This window comes from Macadamia integrifolia, unplaced genomic scaffold, assembly GCF_013358625.1.
Source record: "Macadamia integrifolia cultivar HAES 741 unplaced genomic scaffold, SCU_Mint_v3 scaffold2678, whole genome shotgun sequence".
In the NCBI taxonomy this organism is placed as follows: Eukaryota; Viridiplantae; Streptophyta; class Magnoliopsida; order Proteales; family Proteaceae; genus Macadamia; species Macadamia integrifolia.
This window is the reverse complement of record NW_024868879.1, coordinates 11,228-36,312: the sequence shown is the minus strand read 5'-3', so window position 1 is coordinate 36,312 and position 25,085 is coordinate 11,228. Positions and strand designations below refer to the sequence as shown.

Below are 25,085 nucleotides of genomic sequence, written 5' to 3'. Positions count from 1 at the left end.
CCTCTAATTTGAAGATTTTTTCAATCATCCCATAAGTGGTTGACTGTGTTAAACTGACCTGTACAAAGACTAGTTTACCCTTCTAGAATCTATCTATACTTCCTTCTCTTTTCTTCATCACCATCCCATTTCTCTGTTATGAAACATCTCTCATGGTTAGAAGAAAGCTCGCTCAACTGCACCTTGCTCTCAAGTAGGCTTCCTCTCCTTCGCATCCTCATCGAAGAAATCGGTAATGCATAAACAGGTTTACTGCAATACCTGGTTGTGGGGGATTACGCATAGGTGCAGCCCAAGGAGCAGACCTTCCTGCAAAAATAACCAAACACCACAAAGGAACATATCAAGGCACTATAAGCAAAATAAAAGTAGAGAATTAATGTCACATTGCCCAAATGCCACTTTAATTGGAACCGACTCCCTTTTTGTTTGGGTATATTACGCATTTTGCACATTACCACTGGCAAAAAAAAGCGAGATTATGTCAATCATGTGATAATCCAAATGGGAACCAAGGCTGTGTCTGTCACTCTCCATCCCTAATTTCCCCCTATTCCTTACTATGGGAGCCACGGCCCAATCAAAACAGTCGGAACCAGTAGGATAGTTTGACGAGTGGTAAAGACAATTCCGACCTCCTACTGAGTAAAACTAGAAATTAAAGGGCACATCTGTAGATTTCATTAAATATTCTCTGGTCATTTTAATGAAGCTAACAAGTCATACACATGCAAAGCAAAATGAAACCGTCCCATATAATCCAGGAGAGCCCTTTGCGTCCCTTGACAGCACGAACGCGAATCGAGGAGATGAAGAGAAGCACAGGGTGAGGACAGCGGCAACGACTCTGAATCTATCGATCAATCTGAAGAAAGAGAGAGGATATTTTTGGCTCCATCAATAGTATGAAGGATGAGACATGGGACCCCTACGGGTCGCCCGTGGCAATTTCCTAGAGGATGAGGAGTTGGAATGCTCCAATCATTTCATGATCAGGCGAGTTGTAGCGACGCTTACAAGAATAATCTCTGGATCCTTAAGCTTATCAAACTCTTGAAGAAGTTGGACTCCACAAACAAGAAGATCCTGAGTTTCAGTTTTGGTCATGCAGTACGAAATCTCATCTCTCCCTCACACCATACACTCCCATCTGAAAGTATGAAGGTAATGTCAATAAACAATTAGATTTGGTTTCCTCTTATTTTTATTTTCTTCTTTTTCTCCTCCACGCGCATCTGCACATTTTGTTTGAGTCTTTCTAAGTTCGATCAATAATGGCTTCCCCTTTTCCTTAAAAATCCCTTCTTCTTCCATTCTTAGTGGGTATCTCATATATGTTTGTTCGTTTTCGTTCCAGCTCATTTGTTGATTCCAGGAAAAAAAAAGTCGACGGAGCAAATCGACGACAGATGTTGGACTCAAATGTAAGCCACACTAATAATTCTAACCGCAAGTGCACAGTGTCAACTGTAGCTACAAGTTGAACTCAGGGAGGCCGAGTGCTTAATTAACACACTTTCAAATTAGGCAAAGTGCAAACATCCAGAAAGTTGATTATACTAATTTAATTAAAAATAAAAAACATAGCAATGGAGATTAAATAAAATAAATAAATAACTCGCCTGAATGGAGAAACGCAGAGGTTTAAGAAGAAAAAAAATCCAACTTGTAAAATAATCTTCAAATCTTCCTTATTTCCAATAACTTGTATGGAGATTATAAAAAATGAAAATTGCTAAATCTTCCTATTAACTTAAAGTAAAATTACAACTTGAAAAAAAATTACAACTTGTAAAAATAAATTATTCAAAGCTAAACTAATGAAATGAAAGAAGAAATGGAGAAAAGAAGGAGCTTGGTGTTCTCATAGAGAGGAGAGCTCATCTATTTATAGAGTTCAGCTACCTAAAGAATGAGAAAAAGAAAAATAGAAAACAAATAAAAATCAAAATTTATAATAGAAACTAGCCAAAATTAATAATCCAATTCCCTTTACAATGTTTCCCTTAATCCCAAAATAGAAGATATAATATGATTTTGTCCAATATAGAAGATCATAATTATGAAACTATTAAAAATTCATCCCAACATGTGGTTAAATACCAAAATAGAAGGTTGACTCAGCCTAAATCTTCCTTGTAGAAATCGTTCACCTTATAGAAAATCCTTGGATTTTATTTTACAGATTTTGCCAAAAGGGAATCTTCTATAATGACTAAAGTTCAGTTTCTTGAGCCGAATTTGACACTTGTACTCCACTTGGTCCACTTTTAGCCTGAATTCTGAAAACAAGAGAAAATACCTAAAGAAACCATGTTCTGGGAATTAAATAATGTAAATAATTGTATTAATTTGCATATAAAACATGCTCAATAACATATTTCAGCAAACGACAGTGAAGCACAGCAATGAAGAAGGGGAAGAAGGGGCAAATCATGAAGGAGGTTCTATTTAGCATTTTAGGGCTTAATTCTTAATTCATAAGAGAAGGGTCATTTCGGTGTAAAATTACATGTTTGAATAATGAGGTCATCACTTAACAGGGCTATCTAACGGAAGGGGTACGATCGAAAGCAGCTTCAAACTAGAGGGGAGGGGGTTGGTATATATGAAAGTACATGGGGGAACTTGATATTAAGCCATAGTCCAAGGGAGGAAAGTAAAATTTCCTCATGATTTTTTCTATCATTATATAATTAATATATAATGAGACACATTTTCCTTTAATAATAAATTAATAATACAAGTAGCCTAACAAGATATATTATTACTAGCATTAGTCACACCCACATAGATACGGTGTGATAGATGGAGTAGTATGACTGGGAGGATATTTTTGGCTCCATCGATAGATGACTCAAGAGTTGAATTATGAAGCAACTCAACCCATTGTAAAAGAATTCTTCCTTCTATATTGGTGAACGAAAATTTTCACCAATCCGATGGTATAATGCTCATCATAACATGTCAGTGTAAGCGTGTAACTAATCTTTTTTTTTTTTTTTTTAAATCAAATCTAAAAAGTATTATATTCCCAATTTTTTTTCGTAAAAAGGGAAAATTTCTGGAAGCATGAATGTTGCTACCCTATTGGGAATTTTGCACTAGGAACCAATTTATGTTTGTTGGCAAAAAATGGATGAACAAAAAGGAAGAAAAATTTGATGACGAATCTTAGAAAAATTTGATGCCGAATCTTACTCTTTTTCTTCAAAAGATTTTATATTTTCTTTTCTTGTTAACCAAGAAAAGATATGCAGCTAGAAGGAATCGATCTTAGTATGACTGCAGATAAAGGTAAGTGACGGACAAGGACCCATGTAGTCAACCCCTATAAAGGATGATCCAAGGATGTTGCTTTGACTACTGCTAACTTCTTCTTTTTACCTCCTTTTACCTTCTTTCTTTCTTTTTCTTTTTTTTTTTAAACCTCTTTTTAGAACGTCTATTCTTTTACTTACATGCATCTTAAACCTTATCGGATCCATGTAATCGACTCCATCAAGTTGGGATAATGTTATGGCTGTTGTTGTTGTCAACCAAGCATACCCAAGGGAATTCTGAAGAAATTTTTATTGAACTTCACCCCTCTTTTAATTCAATTGCCTTTTTATAGGGCCAGGACATGTGGGAAGCCCCTATTAGAGAACCGTGCGACAGAGCAAAACCCATCAAACTGATTAGTTCAGAACCCAATTATCATGTAATTCTTCTACATGTCCTCGAGTATTTTGTCACAGAAGAATGTGTACCGATATAATTACAGTAAAATACCCAATCAGAAGTAAATTTCGGATAGTTTCCCACAAGTAATCCAGAACATGACTGAGTATGAACCGGAAAGAGATTAATTAATTGGAACCAACCTTGTTAGTAGTTGGATACTTGGATCAACCTCGTGGCACCTGTTGCAGCACGTGGTGAGGGCGATCTTGGGAGCAAATTAAAATTACTGTGACAGGTAGGGATACAACTGGTTTTATTGAAGAACACACTCATCGTCGGAAAGCGTTGCATTCAACTGCTTCTGACTGCTTCTGTAGATAATATGTGCGACGACGCACACTCTCCTCAATCGTGGAGCTGCCCCCTTTATCAGCCCCATATACACTCTTCTGCGCAACATCTAAGAAACTTTGTCCAGCGGATGTACCCACTTGTCTCACTTCCCGAGCATCATCTTCCGACGCCTTTTTCAGCCGCTTCCATCTTTGCTCCTCATGCAGCTGAGCATCCATTTGCATCTCCTGCAACCTGGCAGCTCTCTCCTCCTCAGAAAGCTTTGGGGCAGGTTTTAAGTGCTTACCGGACGACCTCTGCCAACATAATGCTGTAGGAGCACCAATTTCGGTGCTGTTGGTTTTTGGCCGCCTGATGGGATCAGGACTCTTATGACCATCGTCTGCTTGATGACTCCTGTACTCCCTTGAGGCATGTCCGAAAACTGATGGTTCTTTGGGTATTTGCTTCTCATGCTTCAACTTCGGATGGTTCCTGTCACTACTCTTTCTTCTCTTCTCTTTTTTCCTCATGGGAGCTTCTGAGCTTGATAGGCCTTTGGAGGAATGCACCTCATGCTTCAGTGTTTTGTGATGACCGCATTTACCTTTTTCCACCCTTTCATCTGAAGCATGTTCCGACTGTGACCACCCTTTCTGTGACCTCTTCTCCCCCTTTGAGTTCTTGTCATGACTACTTACTCTTTCATCCTCGTCACTAGAGGCCTTCTCTGACTCCATTCGGTCTTTCCAAGATGAACGCTTCTCATCCTTTGATCTCTCATCTTTATGCATCTTCTTGCGTTCAAGTTTACGATGTATCTTCCCTTTGTCCTTATTTTCTTCAACCTACAAAGATCAACTCAGGTATTTAGCAGCAAAATTACAAACTAAAAGCCAAGTTTGTATTAAAGAAAGAGACAATAACTAATGCCAGATAGATAGGGTCCACTACACCACAACCCATCTCCAATAAAGTGGAGATGGGTGGCTATATAATGTTTATGTTTATGTTTATGTTTATGTAATGAGAGATGTCGCCACATTTTTATGACAGAAACGGTGGTTACGTTAACAAATGGAAGATGTAATTGAAATGCATTCAGTTTATCTCAGACAATTACTTTCTGCCACCTAACAAAATGCCCACACACATGCAAGTTTGCTAGTATATACAGGGCAAAAGAATGCCACGATGTCAATGTGCAGTTTTCCACTCAACACGAACTTTTTTATAATCTTATCATTTTCTCTTTACTTGCTCTGAAAATGTAAGCCCCGTATGGATGATACCTTTTTTAAGACATCCATAAGTGTGGCGTGTAGATTCCTCCCCCACACTGGGATATATCGTGGTCCCCATGCCAGCACGGGGGACAATGAGGGGGCACATATGGGCATATATATATATATATATATATATAAAAGAACACTCCCTGGTCGTGGTCCCCAGGCCAGCACAGGGGACAATGAGGGGGCACACATGGGCATCAACATGGTGTGTGTGTGAAGGTTAAAATAAAAAATGAGAGGGGACGCACTGATTTGCGAATCATGGCCATTTGGATGGGATTGTTCTTAACCCGGGCAAAGGCTTCTTGCTCTCTCTGCCGTATCAGAAGCAAGGGATCAGAGTGGAGTTTCCTCCATGCATCATTGGCGGATTGAGGCTTGTCCTCAAATAGAGCTCCTGGAACAGTTGCCTGCTGATGAAACAGAAATGTTGAGAAATGGCTTTATGAGTATTCCCAATGAAACATAAACAGCCAAAAGATGCTGCAAAAACCATATGGACATGTATTCAGCCATCAACAGGTAAAACACAATGCCATAAACCAATACTCCAAGGTGAAACTGCAAAGAAAGATGCATATCACTGGGCAAAGCCGTTGAAGTCAAGATGTTGATTCAAATAAAAGTTCAAAAGAAGCCTATGAAGCTTCTCCATGTAACTTAAAGCAATGATACAAGTCTCATCTGCATACATGATGAAATTGAATTACTACAAAACAAGTCCACGCCATTAAAAAAAAAAACTAAAGGATGTCAGATCACTCATATATCAAAGTTCTTGCTGAAGAAAGTACCAGACACAAAAACAAAGAAAGCAATTTGGGAAAGTTAAGCCAACCTGAGGGAATTTATCAGAAAAAATAATTTGCCTTCTGACTTCTAATTGAGAAAAGCCAAAGAAAATTGCAGTCTTTGTTTCCAATTTCCATCCAACTTCTAAAGGGTGCAATCAGAGGTTTCTTTTACAAGAGGGCAAAAACAAAAGATATAAGCAAGAATCTCAAAACTCAACTTCATAACAGAAAATGGAAACCCAAGTATTAGTGTACCACAATCAGTTTCAAAGGCACTGAATACTGGCTGAGGCTCCTCTAAAAGCCGATATGCATATAAGGCATATTACCTCATATCCCTCATGAAGTGAGTCACACATAAAGAAGAAAGAGATACCTAGGTACTCCTTGAATTAAAAGCTACAGCTTCCTTGGCTTGTCAATAATCAACCAACATTAACTTTGTAGCAGCAGAGAATTGGATAACCAGTCTCTACAAGAGAAAGAGAGGGAAATCTAGATTCTAGAACCCAATAGGATTGAGAGTTAAATCCTATCGTTGTCCAGCAGTGCCTGAATAACATATTCTCGCATTAGACTCGTAGTACGAACCACTAAGAGTCCCAAGTCTAATTACACCTTGCATTTTGAAGTAAATAACTAAAACACATAAACATACATAAACTTAAACCCTACCACTCTTAACACACACACACCATGATAGGGGGACTCCCCTATCATGTTTACACTTTAACACGATTTGCTTGGAACCAGTGCTTGGATAGTAGAGGAACACTGATGTAGATAAGTCACTTGGGCTTATTTTATTGCAAACAAGCCTTAGGTTGTGTTATGTATGTGTTGGGCCTTTGATCCCATGGGTTTTCTTTGAAATTGGCCATTTTAATGGGCCTAAAATATGGGTAGAAGGTAGGAAAACGGGATTTAAGTCATTAGTTTAATTAATTGTTATTTAATTCAATAAAGGCCCATTAGGCCATTAGTTGGTTGTAAAGTCCTACATGGACTATTAGTTAGTTAGTCCAACTCCATATTGGAGTCATAAAATCAAGTCCTAGTCCTATTTTGAATTCCTAGTTGTAGTAGGAGTGTCTAGTCTTCTTTGGAAACTAACTCCTAGTCTTAGTATGATTGTAAACTTCCCCTCTATAAATAGAGAGGCATATGTACCATTATTGAACAGATTTGAATGAAAGAAAGTTTGCAACTAAATGCTTAGAGCAGCTGAGATAGATGTGGGTGAGAAGCCCAGGCTGAGATAGCTACTTCCTTTATTCTCTTTCACCCTTCTCAACCCCCCCCATCTGTTTTATTCTTCTTTTTTATTTTATTTGCTGTAACATTCAAGAAGTATAATTCAGATTTTGATAAAAGTCTCCAGAAATCAAAACTGATCAGCAATCCTAGTGTGAATAGGAGAGAGATCGATCTCCTCTCTTTCTCTCTTCTGTACTCTGTTTAGCCAAGTCTTCAATCAGGGTATTCCAGGCCTCATAAGGGTCCCACGATCCTTACCTAGTCACTATTGGAAGCATTCAGTTGTTGTTCTTAAAGGTTCTTCTTAGTTTTCTCTCCAAGGTCAGAAAATCAAGAAAGCTTGTAACTTCACAACCAGCCGTCAGAATCCTCTCAACTTTGGAGGTTTTTGTACCCTCCCTAGGGACTATTTATGCCCAAGAGTGCAACTCAATCGGACTCCTACAGCCTTAGCCGCACCACCCTCTCTCCAGCTCTATAGCAGGTCTTTCTCTCTCCTATCGGGTTGGGTTTTGGGCTGGTTTTGCTCCTGTATGGGTATTGTATCCTTGGGCGTTTATTTGATGGTCTTATTTCCTTGTTTCCTCGTCCTATTTGTTCTATTTGGGGTTATAAACTGCTAGGGTAATTTCTTGTAATCTACTCCTGCATTAAACACAGTACTTGGGCAGTCGAGGAACACAGTGGAAGCAACGATTTTCTGCCCAACAACAAAATTTTTGCAAGATCCAAAGTTGAAGGTAATTCAATTTTCCACAAAACTATTTTTTGCAGAAAAAAAGGGGGGTGTGTCAAACATTGTGCCCAATCTATGACTTCATAGAGCCAGATTTCATTCTGTTTTCAAGATAGTTTTTAAATTTCTAGACGAAAAAAAATTAATTTTCTTGCAACAAAATTAAACAATTCCATTGTCGTCCAGCGGTTAGGAACGGACAACTTGGGTATTAAAAAAAAAAAGTAGGTTAAACATGATGTTAGGAGGTAAATTTTATCTAGGTTGGACCTCCTTAGCCGATCTACAACCTCATGGAGTCGTTTTTTTTTTTTTTTTTCTCGCCCAAAAATTAATTACTTTAATTTCTGTATGTTTTAAATTATTTTACAAAATAACAGAAAATTCAGAAAAATAGGAAAAACTTTCTGTATTGGTTTGAAAAATCTTTAAAATTGATGAAAGTACTGTTTTTTGTATTTACAACTGAAAAAGATGATTCATGTCTCATTCGATTATTTTTGACAAATTCTAATATTAATATTTCAAAAAAAGTTATAATTTTTATTTTTAATTAAAAAAATAAGACTTTGAGAAAATTAGGAAATAGCTACATGATTGTTTTAGGAGTTTGAAAATGATGTAAAATAGCTAAAAATGAATGCATTTTGTTTATGAAACAGCGTAAAAAGTAATAAGATTGTTGCACAATGGCTGAGGGTGGAGGTGGAGATATAGCATGGAGGCACAAGGATTCTATAGGAAATGATTTAAGAAAAAAAAGGTCCCAATGTAGGTATTGATAGAAGATACTAAATTCAGGAGGAGCCACTAGAAAGAAGTGGCATTTGCTTATGGCCATAGAGATGTGGCAAAATGCACCTAGGTTCCTTATGAGGTACGCCAGTCATGGCTAAGTTGTTGAAGGGAGGGAGACAGAAGAAGGCAGAAATGCAAAAGGCAAGAGATAAGTTTGATGAGGCAATGTTAGAGAGACCCAACAACAGCAGCCCACAGGGGCTGCCTCTGATGAACTGACAATGATTGCAGGCCTGATGATGCGGATCCGGATTCCAAGGACTAAAATTGGATCGCTTAGGGCCCACAAGAATGACTAAAAATCTCAAATTTAATGGTTGAAGGGTATTCTTGTAATTTCAGAAACAAGCAGGGCCTTAGAAATAATTATATGACAGTTGGGGTAGTTCTAGAACTAAAAACTTTAATATAAGGGCTTATTCTGAATTTTTTTTAAGAAAAGTGGTAGAATTGTGAATAACTTGAAGTTTCTAATAAAGGGTGGCAAAATGGTAAATAGATGATGACTCAAACATAAGGGGAATTCTCAAAAGGGAAACAACGTACAAGATGGGGAGGGGTAGAATTGGAACTAAGAAGTAAAATAAGTTAATTGAGAAGATAAGGGGTAAATCTGGAATTTGATAAAGTAAGGATGCAAAACCTAATTTATGAGGTCTTCTTCAACCTTAGGCCGCAATGGAACTCAAGACCAACGACAGCCAGTCATCTTCAACTCGTCCCAGCTCTTCAAACAAGGTCCAGGTACATGGAAGATCACATGCAGGTTCAATACATCACCAGCTCTGTCGGTTCTGTCCCTCACAGATGTCAAACAAAGAACTTAGACCTAATATTCCAATTTTGAGTTTTCATCAGGCGATAAACAGAGACCAGATCTGCAATCGATCGATTCACACAACAGGATCAAAGCTTTGGGGTTAATGTTACTCGATTTGAGTCGCCTCCATGGCAGCTTCCTTCGTCCCAAACCTCTGACTCAATCGATCACAAAACAGGGATCAGCAAGCTCCCTTTTGTCTGATGGTTTTACCGCCCAGCAGAGACAGGAAAACAGTGACCAAAGGAAATGAAAGAGTAATAAAAAGGAGAATGAAAAGAGAAAAAAGAGAAGAAATTGGAAAATTTTAGAGGAAGAAGAAGGGGTAATCGGCAACCATGGGTTTCATACCAAAACTCTTAATCAAATTTCTAGTCTTCAAAACTAAAACTGAACTTCTTCATCGTTTACATGTCCAATATAAAGAAAAAAATCAAAAAAATTAATGGCAACTAATTTAAAATGGAAACTAATTTAAAATTAGAAATTAACTAATTTCAAAGAAATTGTTTCTAAAACAAAAGAAAATCAAATCAAAGATTTTTCTTTCCTAAGTCCATCGTGCAACTGCATCACCTGAGAAGCACTACAAGCGTCGACTTGGGATGGATGATCACTGCAGTGGAAAATGTGGTGGCTGTAAAGATTTGAGAACCAGAATCAAAGAAGAAGAAATAAGAGAGAGAGAGAGAGAGAGAGAGAGAGAGAGAGAGAGAGAGATTGCTATAACTTGGGAGTCACAATTGTGTGGTTGGTTCTTCCCCTTTCATTCAATATATAGACTACCTATTACATAGTCATAACCCAAATAAGAAAGGAGAATGCATAATCAAAATAGGAAACTGACTCTAACTTAGCTAACAACTATTCTAAACCCAACAAGACACTAACAAAGACATCAAATACAATCCCATGGTATGGAGGTTTATAGTCACCCATAGCCCTCCAACCGATACATGCTCTCATATACTCTAACACTCCCCCTCAAGCTGGAGTATACACATAGCAACAGACAACTCTAGCTTGGATCAACAAGAACTCTAATGAGCACAGAAAGAACTTCAATCAACCATCATAAAGCCATCAGCAACTCTAAAAAACAACGAAAGTCCTTCTCAAAGAAGGCAATCCAATATCAACAAAACCCTTTCAAAGAAGGCATTCCAACAACAAAAGGCGTTCCCAAAGAAGGTGTTCCAACAAATCTGTAACTCCCAATAGCTACAACAAAAGTATTCACATGCCTCAAACAGAGATCTCCCAGAAAATTCCACAGGTAAATAGGCAGCATCAGGTTGCTGAATATACCATCTTCAAAAGATAGAATAGTTGCTGAGGACAAACACGAACATAAACGTCTTCAAACAAAATAATCTTGAGTAGACATAATCTTGAACAGACAATCAATCAGACCAAGCAGATGCAAGTACCAATATTTTCCCACTCATGCGTAGGGGTACGCAAAGACAAATATTTTCCAACAACCAACACCACAAAGAACCCCATAACCAAGAGCACCACAAAAAAAAAAATATTTTCCAAACTCCCCCTGAAGCTAGCAAATCTGAACAAGTAACTCCAATTACCACGCATGCAAGTACCAAATTTCCCAAAAAAGTGCAAATTCTAAACTGAGGCAATCTCAAGCCCACCAAAGCAATAAAACGCACAAATTTATGCCTAATGGCAATTCTGTAATTAATTCATATAATCCCCAAATGATGTGGAACCTCAGATCAAAATCCTCAATTGGGTTCGATATGGACCCACTTCAAACAATAGAACTCGATTAATCCAAAGTCGATGGCAAGTTTGTAACTAATCCATCAATCCTGGGTTTAAAACCCATCACTAACCACAATTATGGGCCATCCAAGCATATAATAGCCAAAAGTAAGGGGTGAATGGCAATCTGGTAATTAAAGAATGTCACTTTAACAAAGAAACAACTCACAAGTAGGATGTCACGTTGAAGAAGAAAGGGTATTCTTGGAATGAAGATAAAAATAAGGAATAGTGGAGAATAAAAGCAAAAGACAAGGGTACTTTAGGAATCTAGGGAGAAGGGTTTAAGACAACCCACTTTATGAGGTTGTCTTCAACCTCACGAAACAAACAGGAGTCCAGCGGCAAGGGTAAACTAGTGGGTAATTAAGGAAAAGATGGGGGTAATTTAGGAAACTCAAATAATAGAAAGGAAATTGTCCTCTTGACAGTCGCACAAACCAGTATAGTTTCTTCATTCACTTCTTGTGACAGATAAACAAGGAAGAAAGAGGCAGAAACCATGGAGTCTTACTGCAGCAAAGAAAATCCCATTCCTACCATGAAAGGGATTGCGAAGATGTCGCAAGCAAGAAACCAGCTTAGAGGAGGGCGGCAACTATGGAGTAGTAGCAAAAATTGATAATCAACAATGCACCAGCAAGAGAACCACGATGGAGACAGCAGAAATCAGATTTGAAATCAGACCCATAAATACGCAGACAAGAGACCAACATAAGACGGCCAAATCAGTTGCAAATCAGTAGCAGATGACCAGTCACAACATGTGGTTACCTGGACAGTTATGCAACCACAATATAAGAAAGCCATCGACTTCAAGCGAAACATCTTCAACCAGAAGAAATCGAGTGTCAACTTGGGCAGCGACGATTGCTTCAAAACGATAACCAAGCAGTAGATTCAGACTTCGACAGAGAGACTTCCAAATCAGAAAACACAAGCATCAAGTTGAGACGATTGAACCAGCAGAAGCAAACCTTTGACTCAATGAGAATCTCCATCGATACCCTAGTGTCCCACTTTTTTCTTTTTTTTTTATAAGAAACCAGCAACTTTCTTCAACAGGAAACCAAGCCAAGCAAAGACAAATGGGTGTCCTTCAACCTCTCGACAATAGCAGATATAATTTTAATCGAGTGAGATACCTCTCACACCAGACACGAACCAGCAAACTAAGCAAAAGGAACCGACGACTTACACGAACAAAATCATTGTAACCCTAGTTCTTATTTTTCTAAGAATTAGAGCTTCACAATAACATGAGATCTTAAAACGACTCTCAAACCAGCTACAAATTATGGCTCTGATACCATGTAAAGATTTGAGAACCAGAATCAAAGAAGAAGAAATAAGAGAGAGAGAGAGAGAGATTGCTGTAACTTGGGAGTCACAACCGTGTGGTTGGTTCTTCCCTTTTCATTCAATATATAGACTACCTATCACATAGTCATAACCCAAATAGGAAAGTAGAATGCATAATCAAAATATGAAACTAACTCTAACTTAGCTAACAACTATCCTAAACCCAACAGAACACTAACAAAGACATCAAATATAATCCCATGGTATGGAGGTCTATGGTCACCCATAGCCCTCCAACCAATACATGCTCTCATACTCTAACAGTGGCCAAGTTGGAGACTAATACAAGTATAAAGACGAAATGCAATAATAAGGTGAGACTTAGTAGTCACCAATTTGTCTAGTATTTATACAAAAACAACAAAGCCTTATCCCAACTAAATGAGGTCGGCTACATGGATCCTTGCCCTCCAATCAGCTCTATTTGAAGTCATACATGATAGAAGGCCTAAGTTATGCATGCCTTTGCTGACCACCTAACCTACGGTTATTTTAGGCCTACCCTTGGATTTTTTAGACATTTAAATCTAAATCAAATCACTCCTTGGACTGGAGCATCTGAAGGCCTCCATTGAACATGGTCATACCACCTCAAACGACTTTCTCGTAGCTTATCATGTACCGGAGCTACACCCAACTTAGCTCTAACGTGGTCATTCCTTACTTTGACCTTTCTAGTTTTTCCACACATCCATCTCACCATCCTCCTCTCCACTACACTTAGTTTATCTAAATGATGCTTCTTAACTGCTCAACATTCACCATCTCAATGGTCATCCTAGTGTGACTAAACTACTAAAGTTACACACCATATACTTTGTCTTCGATCTACTTATCTTAAAACCTTTCAATTCCAAGGTTGATATCCATAGCTCCAACTTGGCATTAATCTCTGCTTTCATCCCATCCACCAAAACAATATCAATGAAAAGCATACACTAAGGAACCTCATCTTCAATGTCTCTAGTTAAATCATCCATAATAAGCGCAAGCAAATGAGGGCTTATGATTGATCCTTGATGAGACCCAAATGTAAGTGATGAAGGGCTAGTAGAGGGAGGGTAGAAATCTATTAGAGAACTCAGAGTTGCAGTGGAGAGAGATGATTCACATAAGAGAAAGGGGAGGAAGGAGACACACAGTCAAAGGCTGCCAGGCCACGCAAGCACCACTTATTACCAACTCAATCATTCTCCTATTTTAATCTCTTCATTGCAAGGTCACATGTATTTAAATGAAAGAAAACTACTAAACTAGAAACCAACTCTAAATAGGAAACTAACTCAATCTAAGGAAGCTAAAATAAATTAAGAAACCACTGCCACCTACGTATCCTACTTCAAATAAAAGATTACATAATATTCCAATATAAATAAAGCTTCCTAAAATCCTACTAGATTCCAAAATCTCAAATATGGATCCGGTTCATCTCTATCTGGATCCAGATGGGTATGGATCGCTCCACTAATGCATATCTGCATCAGTAATTGGGAATTCACTACCATGACCGCCCACTGTTCTTACGCTAGTCACTACATCATATATATCTTTAATTATGTCCACATATTTACTTGAAACATTCTCTTCTTTAGAATATGCCAAATTAAATCTCAAGGGACTATGTCATAGATTTTTTCTAGTCAATAATGACCATATGGAGATCCTTCTTGCCCTCTCTATGTCTTCCCATGAGCCTTCTAAGTAATAAAATAGCTTCCATCGTGGATCTTCCAAGCACAAACCAAATTGGTTCTCTAAAATAGTAGTTTCCTTTCTTAGGTGGGTTTTCATGACCCTCTCCCATAACTCCATAGTATGGCTCATCAGTTTTATGCCACCATAGTTATTGCAGTTTTGTAAATCACCTTTATTTTTGTAAATCGAGACCACATTGCTTCTCTTCCATTCGTATGGCATTTTCTTTGTGATCATAATCTTATTAAACACCTTGGTAACCAAAATAAACCACAGATTCCTAGGTTCTTCCACATCTCTATTGAAACCCCGCCTGGGCCAAGTGCCTTGCTTACTTTCATCGTTCTTAAAGCCTCTTTCACTTTAGACACCCTAATTTTGCGTATATAAATACAATGTGGTGTCTAGATGAGTAATGCAATCTTTTGGGGGTACTAATACTCGTAACGACTTCATTGAGTAATCTGTAAAAATATTCTTTCCTCTCTCCTTAATGTCTTCACCCCTTATTATTACTCTACCATATTCACTTTTAATACATCTTACATGGTCGAAATGATGCGGAACCCAAGTCAAAATACCCAGTTGGGTTCGCCATGGGCTTTACCCAAATGCTAACTACCAAAGTTAGTTAGCAATGGCAATTTCGCAATAGATTGGCGTTATCAAGGGCGAGTTGTAGGGATGTAATTAAAGTGAAGTTCAAGACAACAAATAAAGGAACAGTTTATGGGTTTAAATGGAAGCACATAAATAAGTGGGGGTATTTTGCGAAATTAAAACAAAAGGTAAAGAGTCGAAGCACTTTAAGACAAGGGCAAACTTGAACCTCTTCTTCAACCTCCAGGAAGAATAGAAACCCAAAATACAACATGAAACCTAGATTTCTTTTAACCCATCAAACTCCTATGGCTGTCCAATCGAAATGCAATTCTGAGAGAGTCATTGATATAATGATATTCAAACACCACTTGATTCCGACCGGAAGCAGATCAAGTTGTTCACCAAATAATTGAAACTGAAGCTCTGAAATCAGATCTGGTTGCTGAAATAGTTGCTGTTCCAACAGTAGGTCGATTCTCTCCACACAAGTGAGATGTGGATACCAAACTCTGCAGGTTAAGTCGCCCTCAGGTAAGGAATATACATATAAAATTTCAGCCACAATAGTTGAGGATTGAGTGAGCTCGATTTAACTGTAGAGGGCTGCAAGTATTGCCCAAACAGAAGAAAAAAAAAAAAGAACAGTAATATAAAGCAATAGATGGAAAGAAGAAGAGGGAAGGGGATTGTGAATTTTGAGGAGAGAATCAGAAAAGAGATAGAGGAATGTGCAGCTCTCAGCAGTCAGGTATTAACCAAAACCATTCTTTCAATGTCAAAATCCAGATCCCAATAGTTGGGTACAGCAAAGTATATGAAGAAAAATTAACTTCTAATCCTATCTTGAAACTGAGAAAGAGTTCTAGTCTATCTTGGACTCAAAACCGAAACAAATCTAATTCCTATTCTGAAATTGAAGTAAAGAACAACTCTAATAACAGGACTAAAATAAAATAAAATAAAATAAAGAAAAATATAAAGAATCCCTAATCGATCCAATGTCTAGCTGCATCACAAAATCTATACTCTTCCTTCTCTCATTCTAGATAGTTTTTTCTCCTTCCTTTGTGCTCAGGTTGTTATAAAGGTCCAAATATTTCTTTGCCCCTGCTTTCCCTACAATCATCTTATAGCTTCATTTCTGTCAAATATATACCTTTTTTTATCCTCTACATCTTTAGTCCTTTGCCAAGTAACATAAGGCTAGTTCATGAAGGACCTAGCCCCAAGCAAAATCTTAAACATGATCAATAAATCTCATATTCAAGTAATAAATCACCGCAACCAATCTCAGAATTCCTAATAGACTTTAAAGCGTTCCAATGGCAGAATTTGTAGCAGATCATAAAATGAAATCAACTGAAATATAAAACAGAAAATAGAGAAGAAAAAAAAAAAGGGAAGAAGGAGAGGTAGGGAAGGGGAGTAAGGTAGTCACTCTCAGATTCGGGTCTCACACCCACGGGCCTCTCATCGCCACAGCATCTCACAGCCACTGCCTCTCACAGCTTCCAAGCCAAAGCTCTCTTTTTATTTTAAACTTGTTCGGACTCCCTTGGAGTCAATTACATTAAACAGGCAAGGATAAACTTATGAAATAGGAAACAGATTTGAAAAGGAAACTAACAACTTTGGTAACTCCTAAGACAAGAAACTTTTGGTTGTCTGTGGACTTGAGCAAAGACAAGTCACCAATTACAAAAAAGGAAACAAAATATTGAAGTAAATCTTTTGGAACTCCCAATTGATCTTGCTTGTCCAAGGCTAGAAGAATCTTCCATTGCTTTCTGTCCAAGACTGAACAGATGTCCATATCTCCTTCTGTTACTGTTCACGTGAACAGTAACACGTGGTACTGTTCACATGAACAGTAAGTCGCGAATATTCTAGTCCTAGTTCTTCATGCTTTGATCTACATCATCAAGTCCAAAACTAGTTTTCTTAGTCATAATGGTTACTTGAACCTCATTACCCCACCACCAAATCTCCCTAGAGGCATGTCATTTTCCTTTCGATTCCCCTAAGACCTCTTCAGCAACCTTCTTAATATACGTGACATCTTGTTCCACATTGCATTGGTGTAAGGAATGTAATTACTCACTTTTGTACCAATGAGAGGCATGTTTGAAATGAGTATAGGTAAATACCTTGAGGGATGCTCTTACGAGTTTCGATCGTGCAGCCGCAAAGTCTACTAGAAATAGCCCAAAACTTGGTAGGTCCACCACATTATTTTTTATCTTGTCTCCATTAAATCATATACCTATGTACCAAGTATAATCACTTAAAATGAATAATATTCTAATGCAGGAGAATAATTGGTGCTCTAAGATGCACCTAACTTGATAAAGAGAACAATTAAGGTGCTCTCCCAAACTTGTTCTACCTCCAAATGCAACATTCTCACACATCCACTCCAAGAGACGTAACCTACTGGGTCACAAACAACAATAGTTGTTTGTGTACGTGCATCATATCATAACATTTAGGATGCAACACATACAAGCCATGGACGGTGGTGATCAAAATCTGATCGAGCTTCCCAACATTTTCCAGGTCGACTCATACGATCCCTTATACCGGTGGGTTAAGGATTGAGGTGACCCTAATATGGAATCTAGACAAGGGAGCAAGTAGAAGGGTGTATTGGAACCATTTTCTGATTTCTGAGGGAACAGACAAGTTCTCTTTTCCTCCAAACTCTCGCATTGGATATCCCTGGTACGACCCTATGCCAAGGAGTTGCTTCAAAACTTTCTCTGATCTTGAAGAGGGTAATAGAGCCCTATCCGCTACCCCATCTTAGGCTCAAGCAAGCTCTAGTTGTTCAATTGTTGGAGGTGACACTCCCAGTGTTATCAATTCGGCCGAATAATTCGCGAATTATTCGGCCGAACCGAATTTTTCCGAATTCTGACCGAATCCGAATTTAAAATAAAATTCGGTAAAATTCGCGATTTTTTCAAAAGTAAATATAAAACGCGAATAATTCGGACCAAAACCGAATTATTCGGTCCAATTAAACAGTATTTAAAAAAAAAAAACCCAATAAGCTTTTTTGACCGAATCCTTAAATTAATCAACCGAATTATTCCGAATAATTCTCCGCCCGAATAATTCCCGAATCCGAATTTGCTAACTATGGACTCTCCCGTAGGTGATAAGAGTCAGGACAGGAATGTTGCAGGCTTGTAGTTTCAACCGGGGAGGAACCCAGCCAATCTCGGGGGAAAGGGGACTACCTATGTCCAGGAGGTGTGTACTATGTGTAAGGAGTTTATATCTAACTCTTTGAGGAAGGGCATGCATAGGAGTGCATCATCGACTTCCAAAGCTTTGGTCGATCATGTGAAGGTCAACGAACCTAGTCAGCAAGTAGGTTATGATGGCAAGGGGAAGAACAAAAGAAGAGGTAAGAATCTGAGGCATGATTCCCATCTTCATAATTCTGAGTTTAATGCTGCCAGCCAGGTTGCAGAGTTTACTGATTGGGGGGTTATGCGGGTAACACCTGAATGGCTGGTTCTCTCCATATCCCCCAGTTTTAATAAATGCTATTAGCTGGAATATCCCGGGGTTTAATACCGAAAAAGAACCGAATTGTTAAGCATTTGATTAGTTCTTCCAAAGCTAGGTCATGTATCTTATTAGAGACCAAAGAAAGAAAGATGGAGTTAACAAGATTTTTTCAAACATCAAATCCGGTTGGTATAATTACTAATCGTATTTATGAGAATGTTATGTGCCATAAGTAGGGTTACTAATTGCTCAGTTTGGACCAGTTTCGGTGTTAGAATGAGTAAGTCCAAAACATGATCCAATAAGGGTGCACCGATTTCAGTATGGTTCAGTTCGGTTTTGTTTCCTTATCGGCTCACTATCAGTTTGGTTTCGGTTTGCCATGTAAATATATTCAGAATTATGGGGGATTTTTTTTAACAAATTTCGGGTTGGAATGGGTTTCTGATCGGTTATCGGTTTTGGGCCCGGTTTTTAAGTTCAGTTCAGTGTCTTATCAGTGTCGGTTGGTTCAATTTTGGTTTCGTCAGTTCGGGCTAGGTTTTGACACTCGTAGCCATAAGTAATAATCATTTGGTTACTGCTAGACAGAATATATTACAGAATGAGAAATAAGTTTCATATGACCATTTGTAAAATGAATTCTACAACTTTTGGTTCGTCTATTCCTCTGCACAATTTCTTCAAACATGGGAGAATAAGGGAGATGCATCACCAAAAAAAAAAAAATTCTACATCATCTTGCATTGTTTCAAGGATCAGAATCGGATATAGTAGAAAATTTGGGGACTTCGAAAGAAAAAAACAAAGCCCCAGGCCTAAATGGCTTCAATGCTCACTTGTTCAAGACTTCTTGGGACCTCGTTTGCTTGGATCTTGTTGCTATAGTGCAATTTTTTGTTCTCTCATGCTATTATGCCCCAATCAGTGAACACTTCTATTTCCCTCATCCCCAAATCTGGCCAGCTCTCGAGGTTTAATGGGTATAGACCTATTTCTCTTTGCCATTTACTCTACAAATTTTTTTCCAAGATTCTAGCCAATAGACCCCAAGCTGTAGTTGCTTATCTGGTTTCTCATAACAATATGCATTTATCAATGGTAGTTCCATAGCAGATAATATTTTCATTTGTTATGATGTGGTTAGAGGCCTGAAGCAAAGCATTCCTAATGTAAGGCTAGTTCACCATAGGTAACAAACCCCAATGATAAACAACCCTCAACCAATATTAGATCTGAAACTCAGGTTGGGAAGGTAATAAAGCAATAGTAAAGCTTAATGTAAGGCTGAACTGAAACTCACAAGTGAATGGATGTTGGAACTGTCAAACATGACCACAAGGGTCCTCAAAGTACTGCTGGAGATGACCTGACCATAGCTGAACAAATCTGAAATACGGTAGCAGAACCAGCAATCGACCCTAACAGAATTAGGTTTCAGCAGGCCAAAGAAGAGAAAACCTGCGGCTCTCTTTTCGCTGGTCAGAACAGCCTCAGCTCGTGGTCGAAGGGGCCCCTTGGGGTGGCCTTCAATACCCCCAAAGGAGGCACACAGATGCTAGACAGAACAGAAGAAAAGAGCCCTGTTGATTTGGCCCCAAAACCCTGACAAGCTGAAATCAACCTTGGGGTTTTGGGCTGGTCTTCAAGCTGGATTCGATCCTTGTTTAGGTCTTCAAGTAAGGTTAAAACAACTCTCAGATCACTCTCTCACAGCAGAAATTAAAGAATAAGTAAGAATAAAAGAAGTGAAAAGTGAAGAAGGATAGTTGTGGGTGGGATAGTGGCTGTCAGCTCCATTGAGAAGCTAGCCTTCAGCTCAACTATCCCCCATATTTGAAAGAAGAGAAATTTTAGACTTTTTTTAAACAAAACAAGGCCCCATCCGACAATTGTTAAGGATATCAAATCTGATGTGGTGGATCATCTACATTCTATCCCCCTTAAGGGGAAGAACTCGAACTGGAACATATATTTTGGTAGAGAACTGGGGAGTCCAGTCCCTATTGACTCATTGAAGGTTATCTTGATGGAGGGGGTGCTCTAGTGTCCTAAGGTTTCTTGTTCTTGCTCTCCTGGTGTTTTCCATGAGAGGCAATTAGTTTTTTCTTTCCTTTTTCATTCTTGCACATTCTTCCTTCTTGTTCTCTTATCCCTGTTTTTTCTTCGATTAATTTGATATTACCTATCCAAAAAAAAAACAACAACAACACACCTCGAACCCACCACCCCCCCCCCCTTCTCAACCAACAAATAAATAAGAGAGGAAACGAACTCCTATTGTAAGCGGTACTTAATTCGATTACAAGAAAATTCAAAATTTATACCTTCGAGGATGAGCAGGAAGTTGTATCCGTCTGAGTCTTGGGCAAAGCTTCAAGCGCCTTGAATCCATCAGAGCTACCTTTGCCCACAGCCAATCCAGAGTCGTACAAGAAATCCAAACGCTCCTGCTTTCTGCAAAATCGAACAAAATTAAAAATTAGTGAACAAATTGTTTTGGACCAAAATTTGTTGAAATACGGGACGAGCAATGAGAATGATAGACATGCAAAGGACATCTGCTTGGTTACATGATGATTTGGCGAAAAGAGAAAAGGAAAGACTACAGTGAGAATTTTTTTTTTTTTTTTTTTTTTTAAACCCTAATCCTAGTACGAAGAGGGAGGGTGAAAGAAGTAGAAGAAGGTCAAAGATCGGGAAAACAAATTACGGAACGAGGCCTGCTTGTTCCTGGAGAAGCCGAAATTCAGAACGCTCCCTCTCCTCCTGGATCTGCTTCCGGAGCTCTTCCAACTTCTTCTGCTCCCCGTCGCGCTTCTGCTCCGCCTTCCACACGTTCTCTATATTGCGAAGACTTCCCGTGTGCCATCCCTTCTTGTTCAGAAACTTCGAAGCCATTTTACCTCACCAGCACGCACAGACACGAGAGGTTTATATAGAGAAGCTTGCTCGCGATGGCGAGATTGATCCTTTGTAAACAACCGATCAGAGATTCAGAGGGATCACTTGTTCTCCACCGAATTGGAAATTTGGAAAAGCAGGTGGTGGACCGGGCATCGAACTGAAAGTAGAGCCCTGGTTCAGGTTTGACCAGTTTAGATCAGTCTGATACGTAGCCGGTAGACCACAGTTTAGCAAAAAACAATTTAATATGGGTATGTGAAGTGTGAACCCAATTCCGAATCTCCGATTGAGGGAACACTTTCTCCTAAAAAGGGGAAAAAATATATTCACTCTCACCCGATTGTGGTCTAATGTGCTCTTCAGTGGCCACCTTCGCTTACACCCAAAAACAAACAAAAAATCGTAGGTTTAGCTTTCTTCAAATGCCATTCACATTAGATTTTAAATAAAAAATATTCAGGATGGCGTTTGAATTTTTATCTCAGGTACAAATTTTTTATATTACATTTATTTCAGCATATTTCACAATCTACTTGAGAAGACCATGACTTTCTTCAAAAAAATAAATAAATAAATAAATCAATATCTACTTGTAATACCAGATCAATTCGGTCAAGTTTGTAATGAGCTGTTAAATTTATAGGCTCGACTGCAAAGAACTCCTTATATGATTGTAGCTCTGGCATAATGGATATTATAAAAGTTTTAGTGATGTTTGTTCTTTTCTTTGGTTTTAAAATAGAAAAATTAAAATAAAAAACCTGTCCAACTGAATTAATTGAATTTGTAATAAGTCGCCTGCTTAAATTCATTCCTGACCTCGAGGGTATCAAGATCATACCAAGAGGCAAGAGGAGTGCCTTTGGTTTTAATTTGATTCCTCGAGTGGTCCATTACTAATTTAAAAACATGAGTTCCTAGGATTTTCACATCTCCCTCCTCATCAAAACCCGAAAGGGGAAAACAAAAAAAAAAGGCTTCCCAAGTATTGTCATCCCCACCATTGTGCCACTTTCAGTCCTTAATATTATTATTTTCTAACATAACTAACATATGTAGGTGACAAGCGGATAGTTAACCATTGTTTCTGTTACTTCAGTTGAGAGTGCCATTTTGGGTAGGGGTGTCAAAACCTAGTCCGAACCGATCAAATCGACTAAAACCGATCGATAAAACCTGAACCAAACCGAACCAAACTGATCCTTATTGAATTGATTTTGGACTGAGTGATGTTGTGACCGATTGAAAACCGGTCCAAACCAAACCAACCAATAACCAAACCGAATGAAACCGATAAAAAAATAAATGATTATGAGATTATAAATTGGTGAATTGACCATCCATCTTTAACAATATGAGTGGGAAAATTTTTTATTATAAGGGAAATTGTTACAAATCATTGAATATTAGGTTATGAATAGATAAATTGATTTGTAAATTGTAATAATGCTTCCATTGATATCTTTGTTCCCTATAGAAAACTAGATGGATAGTTAAATGAATGATTGGATAATAGGGTTCATTTTGTGATTTCAATATTAGTTATCTTCTTAGTAATTTGTTATCCATTGATTTCAATATTAGTTATCTTTCCCTTACAATGATAAACCATGATTTAATCATAAATTTAAATTGTTTTCTTCGTCAAATCTTGTCATATGAATGTAAGATTCATTATGGTTCAAGCCCAATAATAAACCGATCTAAATTGGTATTAACCCGATATTGAAAAATTGAAATAAACCGAAACCAATCCGGACCGAAACTGAAACCGACCGAAAATCGAAGTTCCTTAATGGATTGGTTTTGGTCTCCCTCATTCCTAGACCGAAACCAATTCAACCTGACTGAAACCAAACCGAACCGTCCAATTGACACCCCTAATTTTGGGGCATTAGGGAGAGTTTTGTTAGTGGCGAAGACTAGTGGAAAAACTATTGATATCGACTTTGTTAGAGGGGACGGAAGGCGGCTAGAGATTGAGGTGATTGGAGAAGTGAGGTTTTTTGCAAGCATGGGGCAAGAAGGGGGGCCAAGAGTTGCAAGCGGAGGGAGGGTTCGAGTGTCTGATCGAAGCGGCCATACTTGGTTAAAGTGACAACCATAAGTGATCGGGAGGAAGGAGAGAGAGAGAGAGAGAGAGAGAGAGGGGGGGGACGTCAAAGTCATAGTAAGAGGAAGCATTGCATGATTTGAGGCGGGAAAGGTAAGAAGATAGAAAATTTACATCCTTAATATTTTTAATTAACTAACATTTCTTTTTCCTTTTTTTCTGCTAACGATGGGTGTCCAAGCCTTCGGCCTAACTAGTCCTGCGGGCCCATACAGACCCTACAACAGCATAGATCAGGTCATACCGGGGTTGAATGAGAACTATTCAACTTTCACTGAAATTAGTAAAGAGCACTAAATACCCCGTGTGAGTGGCCCAAGGTGTGCCTAGTGGGAGTCAAACTCAGGACATTCGAGATTACGGCTTGTACCAAGTTCAAAATGTATGAATAAAAAAAATTAATAAATAAGAGAGAGGTTTCCCTAAGGCCACAATGAATGGCCACTAGTTCACTGTGCCTCATAAACACCATACAATAGGAAGAGGGGGATATATATAAGGAGAGAGGGGGGGCGGCTCCATACTGTAACGTTTATGTTTTAAAAACTTGATCTTGGGCCCAGCACACTTTTTTGTATTTCTGTGATTTGGAGTGATTCTGCATCTTAAATGTTGTATGGTAATGCTGAAAAAAAAAATTTGCAACTTGGAAGAAACAGAAACCTATATAGTTTGTAATTAACTGAATCATTTTTATTCAATTCATTCATCACCTAAACTTAGTCACAATTTTCAACCCTGGGGTTTTAACATAGCCATATGCATGCCATAGTTTAACACTATGCATTTAGAAAAGTAGTATAGTAATAATAAATTTTTATCATTTATAATTCCTAACCCAAGATTTCCACCTGCATCAATATAGCAAAAACAAGGATCCTTGAAGCAAGACTGCAAGACCCTAAAACAAAGATCTTTGAGGCCATATTAATCAGTCATTGGTTAAACACTACCCATTTATAAAAGTAGTACAGCGGAAAAGAAAGAGAAAAGCAATTCATTTGAGACTCACTCCCTCTGGTTGGGGATTGGGGAGTTAAATCTGAATCATCTGAGCCATATTAATCATTCATTGGTTAAACGCTACCCATCTGCCAATTCATTTTCTTTTAGCACTACTCAGATAAAAATAAATGGAAATGATGTACAGAAGAAAAGAAAAGAGAAAAGCAAGGGCTTAACAAATAAGAACTTTATCCTGGCATAATCTATCATAAAATCACAGGTAATTGAAAGCTAGTTGAGATTGAATTTGAAGAAGAAGAAGAAGAAGTTCTTCAATGTTGGAAAACTGAAATCTTGGGACTTATAATTGAGGGATCAACCAATTGCCACAACAGATCACAGAAATGAGTGAGAAATGTTGAACAAGCCTTAAATCATGACGTTTGAGGAAAAACCCATT

At 38.2% G+C, this 25,085-nt stretch overlaps 1 protein-coding gene across 2 annotated transcripts; it reads right to left on the bottom strand.

Annotated features, from left to right (window-relative positions):
- Positions 1–3,680: 3,680 nt before the first annotated feature.
- LOC122067031 (pre-mRNA-splicing factor CWC25 homolog) lies at positions 3,681–21,789 on the bottom strand. Of its 2 annotated transcripts, none has more exons than XM_042630879.1 (4): positions 21,374–21,789; positions 20,988–21,117; positions 5,540–5,704; positions 3,681–4,847 (listed from the first exon to the last, which is right to left on the bottom strand). In XM_042630879.1, the coding sequence occupies exons 1-4, from the start codon at positions 21,559–21,561 to the stop codon at positions 3,996–3,998; spliced, it is 1,335 nt and encodes a 444-aa protein (XP_042486813.1). In that variant the 5' UTR covers positions 21,562–21,789; the 3' UTR covers positions 3,681–3,995. The 2 variants fall into 2 exon arrangements, with proteins under 2 accessions (XP_042486813.1, XP_042486814.1); XM_042630880.1 differs by having other exon boundaries at positions 5,540–5,701; positions 21,374–21,787.
- Between the last annotated feature and the right edge of the window lie 3,296 nt (positions 21,790–25,085).